Source organism: Eubalaena glacialis, chromosome 1 (genome assembly GCF_028564815.1).
Source record: "Eubalaena glacialis isolate mEubGla1 chromosome 1, mEubGla1.1.hap2.+ XY, whole genome shotgun sequence".
Classification (NCBI taxonomy): Eukaryota; Metazoa; Chordata; class Mammalia; order Artiodactyla; family Balaenidae; genus Eubalaena; species Eubalaena glacialis.
In genome coordinates, this window is record NC_083716.1 from 186795109 (window position 1) to 186807816 (window position 12708).

At 36.5% G+C, this 12708-nt stretch overlaps 1 protein-coding gene across 4 annotated transcripts in view; it reads right to left on the reverse strand.

Annotated features, from left to right (window-relative positions):
- CWC22 (CWC22 spliceosome associated protein homolog) overlaps nt 1-12708 on the reverse strand; it is a 64242-nt gene that overhangs the window by 29148 nt on the left and 22386 nt on the right. For all 4 annotated transcript variants that reach the window (XM_061185488.1, XM_061185512.1, XM_061185505.1 and 1 more), the window contains 3 exons: nt 8496-8563; nt 7034-7144; nt 4209-4448 (listed from right to left, as the gene is read on the reverse strand). In XM_061185488.1, coding sequence (XP_061041471.1) covers nt 4209-4448; nt 7034-7144; nt 8496-8563 — 419 coding nt within the window. The remainder of the gene's footprint in view (nt 1-4208; nt 4449-7033; nt 7145-8495; nt 8564-12708) is intronic.

Consider the following 12708-nt stretch of genomic DNA (forward strand, 5'->3'; position numbering starts at 1 on the left):
TAACAAGAGGTTATAATAACATAAAAAATACTTAGTGTTCCTTTACTTTCAACATTTTCACAAAGTGACCCCAAAGTGCAGTAAAATATATGACCATGTGGATACACAGATTATATCCTAAACCATATTTTACTCTCTGTACATGTGATACGCAGGTACAGACTAATTCCTTTTAATAACATAATAAAGTAATACAAGGATATGTAAGGATAACATTTTGTTCTTATGTCCATGAATATTGCAGTTTATAATATTTATTAGTTAGATTCAGTACATGCTTATTTTACATTATAACAATTTACTTAAACTTGTCTTCAAAGGAAATGTTTTAAAATAAAAGCAACTATTTTTTATTTTAAATTACAATATGAAATACCTAAATATAAACCATGAAAAAGAAATTATTATGATGTCCCTTCTCAAAAGCATGACAAGAAAACAAAATTAAGTGTTTTAAACCATAAATAGAATTAATTACAGGAAAAGGGAGAGTCATACGAAACCATGGGGCTGAAAGACTGTTCAAAGTATCTTAAAGAACATCTCTATATTTAGGCAGTACGTACAGGTTTATCAGCTGAATCTTAGATGGTTACACTGTTTTTTAACTTAGAGCTTAGGTAAATTATTTAGTCTAACTGGGTTTCTTTACGATGAACTTGGTAATATCTAATGTCTTTCAAAGCTCTAAAATTCTATGGTTTTTATAATTATTTCTCTGTGGGATATGATTTCAACTTAAGAAAGTCTTAACTTTTCTTTTTCCTTATACTTCTCTGGCAGTCTGGTGAAGGTAATGAACTTCTTAGAATAATATATATAAATACATAGGATTACAAAGGATACCAATCATATTGAAACAGAGTTTTCAAAGCATGAAAAGAACAAAAGTTTGATATAGTATTCTACGTGCTTCTTAACACATTAGTAACGAAGTGGTGGTAGGCATGATAACTTCTTTAATTTGCAAGTGGCATAAACAGTATTTTGAGGTATTTGCAACAAATAGTCTATTAATACTATGGTCTGTTGCCTACATTCCTGATAGAAAGAAATGCTAAATTAGATCAATTTTTAAAGATGCAATTTTCTTCCCATTCACATTCATGGACTGTCTGAATTCTATCCATGGACCTCTTGAAAGTTTGTAGGTTAAGAATCCCTGTTCTGAACCCTCCTACACTGTTGACGGGAATGTAAACTGGTACAGCCACTATGGAGAACAGTATGGAGGTTCCTTAAAAAACTAAAAATGGAATTACCATATGATCCAGCAATCCCACTCCTGGACATATATACAGAAAAGATGAAAACTCTAATTCGAAAAGATACATGCACCCCAATGTTCATAGCAGCACTATTTACAATAGTCAAGACATGGAAGCAACCTAAGTGTCCATCCACAGATGAATGTATAAAAAAGATGTAGTATATCTATACCATGGAATATTACTCAGCCATAAAAAAGAATGAAACATTGCCATTTCCAGCAACATGGATGGACCTAGAGATTATCACACTAAGTGAAGTAAGTCAGACTGAGAAAGACAAATAAGATATTATTATCATAATATTATATCACTTACACGTGGAATCTAAAAAATAATGCAAATAAACCTATCTACAAAACAGAAACAGATTCACAGACATGGAAAACACACTTATGGTTACCAAGGGGAAGGCGGGAAACGGATAAATTAGGATTATGGGATTAACAGATACACACTACTGTATACTAAATAGATAAACAACAAGGATTTACTGTATAGCACAGGGAACTATATTCAATAACTTGTAATACATAATGGAGAAGAATCTGAAAAAGAATATATAACTGAATGACTTTGCTGTATACCTGAAACTAACACAATTTATATTTAATCAACCATACTTCAATGGAAAAAAAAAAAAGAAAAAAAATAAAGAATCCCTGTTCTGGAGTGGTATACCAGGTATACCAAGGAGGGGTGGTGAGGAAGAGTATTTTATCACTGACATTGTCCTCAGCAGACACTGAAGATAAAAAGCAGACTGACTTGCAGTTAATTTCATTACTGTTTCTAAATTCTCTATAGATTACACACTCCCTTACTGCCTGCATCCAAGGTGGAAGACTCCTCCGGCCCCCTAACCCCAACCATTTAGTATGCTACTGTCTAGAGTAATAAGATCTATGGCTTAACAATTAGCCTGATCAATAAGATATTGCTGATACATAATCACAAACTCTCCTATTAAACTTTGGTCAACAGATGATAATCAAGTACACTTGTACTTCTTAATTAGGAAACCTACACTTAACCTGATTTAGTATCTACTGAAAGCAACGACTACACTTCTACTTCTCCTGTCCCTTTTATAGCCTATAGGCAGAGTTCAACTGTATATAAAATTATCTTCCAAGAATCTGTTTAAAATTGCATATACTGTGGACTCTTCTCTGCCCACTTTATAAGGAAGTCAGACTCTGGGATTAACAACAATGTATCCGGTCTTTTACAATTAGGATTGCTTTGGACTGGATTGGAGACAGTAAACACTTCTCACTAATGCCGCCACTACTGCCTCCAGTAAGAGCAGAATTCCGACATGATCATGAAGCTCCCACAAACCACAGAAGGCATTTCCCAATCCCTTCTCAACATACCACTCCAGGCAACACTACCAAGTGCCAGAATATGACGCATAGAGAAAAACTTACTTATTAGTTTTAAATTTAATGTCCCCCTTCTAGCTCATAAATTTTTTTAAATTAATTAATTAATTAATTTATTTTTGGCTGTGTTGGGTCTTCGTTTCTGTGCGAGGGCTTTCTCTAGTTGTGGCAAGTGGGGGCCACTCTTCATCGCGGTGCGCGGGCCTCTCACTATTGCGGCCTGTCTTGTTGCGGAGCACGGGCCCCAGACGCGCAGGCTCAGTAGTTGTGGCTCATGGGCCTAGTTGCTCCGCGGCATGTGGGATCTTCCCAGACCAGGGCTCGAACCCGTGTCCCCTGCATTAGCAGGCAGATTCTCAACCACTGCGCCACCAGGGAAGCCCCGCTCATAAATTTTTTAAACTTTAATTTATTTCAAGTATTTATACTTTATTTTATATAAATGACATTTCTACTTCAAGCTAATTCTTGCAACAAATTTAGATTTCATTTATATAAGGTTCTCAAGTACTTTCAAGTTGCCATGAAAATACCCAAGAAAGATGTGGGAAGACTTTCTTGACTCACCTGGAATCTGTTTTTCTTAAAGCATAGCTATATTCTATCCCAATCTTTTTCCTGACTACCTGGCAATTGAGTGATCACTTCAATCTTGGACCACAGTTTTCCTGGTTATCTCATTCCACTAGAGAAAAAGGCCTTGAAAACTTAGCTGCACTTTCCTACATAGTTCCTCTTCATCCCAATTATTTTGCAAAGGGAAGAAAAGGTACTTAAAGGTTGAATGGTCATATATGAATTTTGATTGTTTGCCTTAGTGTAGCAAAAAACTATAGTCTAAGATGTTATGGTCTAAGAAAAGGAGGGAAAAGAGAAAACTGTCAACTGTTTCAGAGGTTAGTACAGGGGTTGGCAAACTACACCCATGAGCCACATTTAGCCTACAGCCTGTTTTTTGCAAATAAAGCTTTATTGGAACAAAGCCATTCTCATTTGTTTACATATTTTATCTATGACTGTATTCACTACAACGGCGAAGGGGAGTAGCTATAACAGACAGAATAACGCACAAAGCCTAAAATATTTACTATCTGGCCTTATACACAAAGCCTAAAATACTTATTGATATTATCTGGCCTTTTATGGAAAAGTTTGCCAACTCCTGGTTTGGTACAACTGGAAAGATCCATTTTAGTTCTGAAATATCAATATTACTCTTGATTATTGACGAAAAATGGACACTACTAATAGGCATGCATGCAACTACAAAAGGAATAGCTTGAAAACAGGAAAGAAAAAAAAGATAAGCGATCTTTCCTCAAACTTTTCCATTCATTCATGCAAAAAATAAAGAGCTTATGAGCTAATGTCAGGGAAAATAGTAAGCAGAGCTCCAGTGGAGCTTCTGAAGGTAGGAAGGAAAGAAGTCTAATTTGAGGTCTCTATCATTGTGGACTCGTGCAAATTCTCAGCAGCCAAGGTTAATTAGAGCACAGATGATTTTTTTAAATGAGGGTATCACTGCCTTGTATACTTAGTGATATTGACATGCCTGTTTTTATCTGTAATCTGTTCTTGCATCATCCTGAGCTTTGCAGGAGGAATATATGCTCCACCAGTGCGAGTAAGAAGAGGATCCAGCTCCTCTTTCTTCTTCTTTGCAGTAGGTTCATCCTGAGCAGAGGAACTCTGGGTTACCAATGGTTCTGGGCTTCTTCTCCCAGGAGATGGAGATTTCCGGGACCTTTTCCGATCCACATCTCTTTCTCTGCGTTTTTCTCGGTCTCTACTTCTGTAATATATTTTGTTAATGGAGAAAAGACAATACAAATTACATTCTTAACTGAACTGCATACCAAATGAGTGAGACCATTTGGGGGCCACAAATTCAGACAAGGAAAAGTGGTTAAGGAAGTGCCTCACAGAGAAAATGTAACAAACTAGGTCATCAAGGTTTAACAGGATTTACACTGGGGGCAAGGTAGGAAGGTGGGAGGGGGAATGGAGGATGGCATTCTGCAACTAGCAGAAGACAGAATAACTACTGAAAAGCTGAGCAAGGGTATTTGGGCCAGAATAAGTAGAAACAATAAAGAATCATATATAACAGTAGTTGGAAAGATAAGTTCAAGTCAGACTATGAAATCTTAAAAGACAAGCAAAGACTTTAAGTTGTTTATCCTGGAACTGATGAGGAATCTTTAATATTAGTTTCTGAGTGGAAGAGTGACGTGAAAATAGTGTTTTAAGATGACAAATTGGCCTGTGATGTACATGATAAGTTGTATAAAGGAGAAACCAGAGTTTATCTCCAATAATGGCAATTTAGGAGTAAGAATGTTATAATAAACTGTAACATTTGAAATTGTTTCTTGATAGAACTCGTAATTTATTATAAATCTCAAAATATCAGAAGCTTCTGGTTGAGACAATGTGAAAAAATAAACCATTTTCTAGCACAATAACTTTTCCCTACTAATGCAGGTGACTATCCTTTTCTAAGTTAGCACTTTTAAAATGATTAGGGTATTTAATGTTCCCAAACTATCAAGAATGAGCAAGAAATAATGCTTTGCCTTGCTTTTTGCTATCTTTCCCCAGAGAAGAGTCCGTCCACTTGGCTGTTTTTTACTTATACTGCCTGGAAACTCAGATTATTCTGCTCATGCTTTGTGCAACCATGAGTTATATGAATACAATAAATAAAAACAAGTTTCATATTATCACTGCATTACCAGGAAACCACTCAATAGAATTTAGCTAAATCTAGAGGGTATATTTGAGATAATATGTCTTAATAAATGGAGAGACAGAAGCAGTCACCTACCCAGGCAGCTGTGGAGGAACTCTTTAAAACCGAAGTATAAAGAGACCTGAGTGATTGCCCCATGAAGACAGAGTCTGTACCTACTAAGACAATGTGAACAGTGGGGGAAAAAAGTGGTTCCAAACAGAAACCCCAATTAGTCAAAAGCAGGTGCTCTGAAATCTAGCCAGCGATTTGTAATTGAGTTGCTTCTTACTGTAGATGTAAAATGTTCCAAGAGAAGAGCAACAGAAGGGATTTACTGACACTGGTTATGATTCTTCTGAGAAACGCCAGGTAAGACTGCTCACTGGCTGGTAAAATCATGTCCTTACATGATTATAGTGTTTGTTCCTTTAGAGTGCAGAAGTAATATTCTTCTGAGTCTAAACAGAAGTATTTCTCTTCAAGTGTTTTTATACTACAGCCTTTATATTCTACATAATACACAACCTGCTTACCTCACAGTGTGACTGTGTGGATCAAATGAGACTTTATATACATACAGTGGACCAAACACAGAGTTACAGTGAAGTAATACAGTTAGGGCATGTGGAAATAAACATGGGCTTTGGAGCCAGAATTGAGCTCAAATCTGTTTCATCATCTACTAGATGGGTAATGGCAACCTCAGGTTAGTTAATCAGTTCAGACCCCAATCCCTTACATGTTAAATTGTGAGATACAGTACCTAGTGTGTAAGAGTTTTGACAGTATTTGAGAAGGTATAGGAATACCTAGCTCACCAATTATGGTGGTAGTAGCTGCTCTTATTAAGGTGTCATTAGGGTAACAGCAGATGAACCTGGCTTTTGAGGTTAATCTGACATTTAAGGATTGGTTACATATTAGAAAGTAAGTAGTGAGAAGGAAATTTTGGCTGCAGATATCAAATAATGTGTTTGATATCTCCAAACTGGAGATATTATTTCTCTACTCCAAACTGCGGAGAAATTTGATCAAAATTCTAGTGGGTTATAGTCTCAGTAGTCATGGAGTGGATAATGTGAGAGAGACATCAAAAAGGATATAGAACTAGGTGAACAATAAAACATGGTAGGCAAGTTTTTGAAACTGGATGACTAATAAGGTGGGAAATCAAGTTCTTCAAGACTCAAGTAAGAATAATCTATACTTAGATAAAAACTGCAGACTGGTAACTTCATTCTCAATGTCCCTCTGCCATTACGTAGGAAAGTATATTAAGATCACTCTATGTCATATAATATAAATGGCTTTCATTCAGTAAACAATCTCAAAAACTCACATAAGCCAATTCCTCATGTAGTACAGTATAATGAATAAAAGCTTGGCCTCTAGAGTCAGACAGACCAGGACTTGCCACTGATACACTTCTAAAACACAAACAAATGACTTAACTTCTCTAAGGCTCATTTTCTTCATCTATAAGAGACATATATTTACTGCAATTAGGAGTTAATTCACATTAAGTCCTTGTTAGAAAGCCTGGCACCTAAAAACATCCATTTAATGCTAGCTGCGATTATTATTAAGCATAAAGAAAATTTAAACAAATATATGTTTCTATAGTTAAAATATCCAATACTAACCGTGACTCCATGCTATCATCATAAGAACGTCCTCTTCTTGAATGCTCGTAGTCTGACCTGCTGTAATCAAAGTAATCTCTATCCCGAGGGGATCTTTCTTGTTCCGTGTATCTAACACATAAAAGAAGAAAACCAAAGTTTTAAGTTGAAAATAATGATGTTATACTTAGGAAAGTCATATATTGGTAATGGCAACATAACTCTATGACTGAACAAAGTCTTATCAAGTGGATTTTAACAAACAGCTTATTTTGTTGACACCTATTCATTTAGTCGTGATGATTATAAAAGCTTTCAGCTGGTGTGCAACAAAACAACTCCTGGAATTCACTTAACCAAACCTGACACCCTGATTCGTACTGTCCTTAGTAAAAGATATATATCTGCATATCATATATAGTTTAACATGAAAAAGGCTATCCTCCAAATGATTCCTTTTGCTGAGTCAGCTCATTTTACCAACGTACTGAACAAATGACATTAGTGTCATTGGTTGGCCTCCATAAAGACCAGTTTAACTCTACTCCAAAAGACTATTTTTATCAGCTGCTATTCTTGAAATTATATTATTAGATATCTGTAAGAATGGATTGAAATTATCAGCAAACAGGGATAGAGAGTATAAATCTGCTATTTGAATCTTAGAAGTAATAAAATCAGAGAACCTTAAGAGAAGTTAAATACATACACACACAATAAATAGACACAGTAACATAATCCATGTTTTATATACATATCTACAATTAATTTATACACACACACACATACATGTGTGTATGTCTGTAGAGAGATTTTAAAAAATATATATATAGGAAGGCGGTGATCGTAGATGCATACCACAGTGATTAACGTGATGCCCATAAAGCAAAGGTTTTTAGAGACAGCAGAGTGGAATATGAACAAAGTACATAGGGAATAAGAAATCAGACAAATGAAACAAAGTTTAGAGAGTGCTTCTCCTTTCATAAGTTATTTTTAATGGTTATAGCTTACTAAGTGAAATAACTAAAGTCCTACTATGAATGCATGATGAACATTAATGGTAATATTTCTGGATCTTTGATCTTAACACAATTATGGTAAGATATATATAAAAACATTTTGAAAACTTATATAAAGAGCTATGTAAATATAAAGGATAGTATTAACAGTAAAAGCACTTCAAAATAATGTGATTTCAACTCACCTTTCCATTTTATAAACTTTCATTCTATTTAGTATCTGAGATATTAAAATTATTCCCTTTCACCTAAAAAATTTCATAAAATCTAGAATTATTTACTAGAAATTCCTAGAACAGCCATTCAAGGATGATCTGTTCTCAAGCTCACTCAATAATATTGCCTGTAAAACCATCAAAAAGAAGTTGTTTACCCTAAAATTAGAAATCTAAGAGCTAGATAATTTCTTAAACTCATTATAAAAAATTTAAATGGTATTTGGAACACAAAAAACTGTTTACCTGTCTTCTGGAGAGGAGGTCCTCTGATATGAATTATAGTTTTCCCTTCTGTCATGACTAGAAGAATGCTTTCAAAGGAACAAAAGAGGGGGAGGGGGTGTTTAAAAATTCTGTTAAACATATAGACAATGACAAATGTATCTTGGAAAGTTGGAAGTGCTTTAAAAAATTATTTCAAAATATTTTTTTAACCATAAGAATAATTTGTATTACCTAAATAGTATATAAGATAAAACAAAATTTTCAGGTCATCCAAGGTAAATGTTTGTGGTTTTCACTATAGATCAAATACTGTTTTTAACAAAAAAACTCAAGGTAGAAGAAAATTCTCTAATTTTTGATGCCACTTAGTTAATATTTTATTCCTGTGTAATAAGATACAAATTTACAGAACATTTTTTTTTTATTAATTTATTTTATTTATTTATTTTTGGCTGCGTTGGGTCTTCGTTGCTGTGCGTGGGCTTTCTCTAGTTGCGGTGAGCGGGGGCTACTCTTTGTTGTGGTGCAGGGGCTTCTCATTGCGGTGGCTTCTCTTGCTGCGGAGCATGGGCTCTAGGTGCGTGGGCTTCAGTAGTTGTGGTTCACAGGCTCTAGACTGCAGGCTCAGTAGTTGTGGCACATGGGCTTAGTTGCTCCATGGCATGTGGGATCTTCGCGGACCAGGGCTCAAACCCGTGTCCCCTGCATTGGCAGGCAGATTCTTAACCACTGCACCACCAGGGAAGTCCCTAGAACATCATTTTTATAAAGGCCTTTCCTGGTGAAAAACAAGACCAAAGCTTTCCTTTGGTGAAAAACATGACCAAGGGCCAGAGATTTTCTAGCAAGAGCTCACTTCTGTAGTTATGCCCAAGTCTTTTATAACATTGCACTTACTTTCTTATCTCCATTAGCTTATAGAAACCACAACATTAGTCCAGGTTACTAAATCTGGATAAAATAAATAGCTAGAAGAAACTGACTCTAATGTATTTATGAAAATTCATTTTTGTTTTCAGCAAACAATATTTGAGTGTCTGATATGGCATGTATGGCAATATGGTAGGCTGTAAGGATTTAAAAAACATGACTTGTAAAATATAGCTCCTAAGCCAAATGCTTTGAAAAATAACAGACATACAAATAAGTAACTTCCGTGTAACATGAGATCGAAGATATGTCACACTGAGACAGAGATATGAACCATCCAGTTTAAGAACATACCCTAATTTAAAAGTCCAAATATAGTTAAGAAGCCAAAATATTTATCTCTATAAATAGGTAAATTTTTTAAACCACTGGTATAAAAACATTCATATTGACAAGCTTATTTTTAAGAATTAAAGTAATTTTAATTAACTGAACTGTAAGAAAGGAAAAACAGTATGTTTTCAAAGTATCTTAATCTTGAAATCTAAGAAAAAATAATTCAAATAATGAGTAACTTGTTCCACATACTTACATGCTTCCCTCCTTAATGGGAAAAATATACATTTAAAAATTGAAAATTATACTGCAAAGAAATGTAAACAAGCTCCAACTTCCTCTTATGTTATGACTATCTAATTACCAGCAGTATGAGTATAACATTATCACAAGTAAATTGCCAATACAATCTTCTTAAGTATTGAATTTTTTGAATAGCATACACTAATTAGACTAATGCATGTTGGTGAATAAACATGTGATCAAATTTATAATTTAAAGTAGCCAGTCTGGCTGTATTTCACACTGAATGCAAACATCTTAAAATCCTGTTTCCAATGTGTATAACTTTTAAAAATTATTTCACTGGGCAGCTTAATTAAATAGAACTGTTCTATATATATGATATAGGTTTCCATAACACTTGACATCTAGATCCTAAACCAAATATAGAGCACAAGATTCATTCAATTCATGGAAACACTAAACACGATATTTACTTATTTATTATAAGACACAGCCCTTCCTGTCTAGACACTCTGGCGGATACAAAAGATAGGAAAAACCTTCAAGGAACTTAAGATCTTATGGGAGAGAGATGGTTATAAAGATTTCTACAATTAAACACATCAGATTATATATGAGAGAGACAGAGAAGGGGGAGGAGAAGGGGAAGGAGGGAAGGGAGGGGAGAGAGAAAGAACAATAAAATTGCACTGTCTACTTTTTCTTTTACAAGGCATGACAATTATTTTAACTACATTAGGGAGCAGGCCTCAATTCTGTGCTAATGATTTTTAACACGTCTATGCAGTATCTGTTGTGGGTAAGAGGGAGAAACCAAAAATACTGAGATCGTGAATCAGGATTTTGTAAATATGATCAAGTTAACAAATGACTGGCACACTGATAAAATGACTGGCATAACTGATAGTTATGTTCACACACAACTGCCATTCAAGTATTTTATTGGAATTGCATATCTAAATAGTTTATAGTTTATGGTATGGTGTAAGGTAACGAAATCACTAGTCAGTGCTAACAGGAGATCTTGAGTAGGAACAAGCACTGTGGTACAGAGTACTGAGGGTGACAGTGAGTAAAGGGGAACCTGAACTGGGCTTCGGTAGGTTTTACTAAGTGCAAAATAATTTCGAAGTGTGATCCAAATAATAATAACCTAATTTCCCTATTTCCCTTATCATAGAGTTTAGATTCTAAGAGCAGTAGTTGAAAGTAACATATTGTTGAAATTACCTTTAAAAATTCTCTAAATTGTTCATTAAGCGAAGCAAATATGGTACACAGTGCAGTCACCTGTAGTCTCTGACGATGTAGAGAGAGCAATATGAGGAGGTGAGTGGAGCAGACAGCCTGTGTTCAGAGGCTCTGAGCATCCATTAAGCTCAGGGAACAAGTCTTCAAGAGCCAGAGGGAGGAGGGGCTGGAAGAGTTAGGGAGCTTGCTTCCAGCTGGCTAAGGAAGCTACAGGAAGGCTCAATAGAAAAATAAGGGATCCTCAGCTAAAGCCTCCTGAACCTTACAGATGAGGTCTCAGAGTATCAAGAGAGGATCTGAGCTTCACCCGAGGTAAGAATGGGCCCAAACCAGCTAGTGGACCTGCTTATAGCCAACAAGATGGAGAGAAGGAGACAAACTAAACTGGCTGGAGGGCTGAGCCACTAAGTGTGAAGGGCTTGCTGATTGAGGACATCCTTTCCTAAGCTGGGGGAATGCCCCAGAGGACCACAAGAGGGAAACGTGGAGAAGCACAGTCTAAGAGAAACAGGACGAGGATTCTGAGAAAGACTAAACACTTCTCCTTTGGTGTAAATGTTACAGAGTCTAAATCTCTGTGCTCTTGCCTAACATGGCTCAGTCGAGAGCCAGTTCCGTACAAGCTCTCCTTTCTCCTTATGTCCCCAGCTCCTAACACAGTCTGCCACCTGCTCGGCCCACAATTAATTGTTTAATTAACTGTCATTGGACCAATCAGTACAAGTCCCAAAGAGGCGAATTTCAGAACACTATATGAAAGTATCTACTGACAGATGGGGCCAGCTTCAGGGACAGTGAGCCCCCTGCCAAAGGAGCTATGCAAGCACAGCCTGGATGTCTACCTAGGAGGGAGGCTGGAGAGTGGCTTCTCACACTCAAAAGAAGTTCAAAGAGATGGCAGCAGAGCCTGCCTCGGCCTGTAAGCATATCGATTCAGTTTATTAAGCATTTACCACACCCCAGGCCTGGTACCTGGTGCCTGCTGTTAAGGAGCTCCCATCTACTCACACTCTTTTAAGTAGGTTTAGGGGTGCAGAGGTGGTGGAGGAGGAGAAGGGACAAGTGCCGGTCTTTACAATCAAATAAAAATCCACCTTTCCCTTTACTGACTCCAAGACCCAGGAAGTGGTGTGCCTGTTTGTATGAGCAGATCTGTGGATTACACAGATTGGCTAGCAGATCTGTGCAGCTGAAAAGAAAAGGAAGTAGAGTGGTTTGCTTTCTTGCCAAGTCCGCTCACAGGCAGAGGAGCAGTTCTGAAGCAGATGGAGTTACTGGTTCCTGTGACTGCTCTGACCTCCTCTACTATTCTACTTTTCTCAGAACCTGCTCCAGCCACACTAGACTCTTCACCTTTGCCTCTGTTGTCCCCTCTGCTTGGCACACTCTTCTCCCAGACATCCATGTGGCTAACTCCCTCATCTCCTTCAAATGTGTGCTCAAAAAGGCCCCTTTTCACTGGGCCCTCCCTATGAAAAATTACATCATTCCAACGCTACTCATCAACCTTACCCTACTTGTCTTCTCC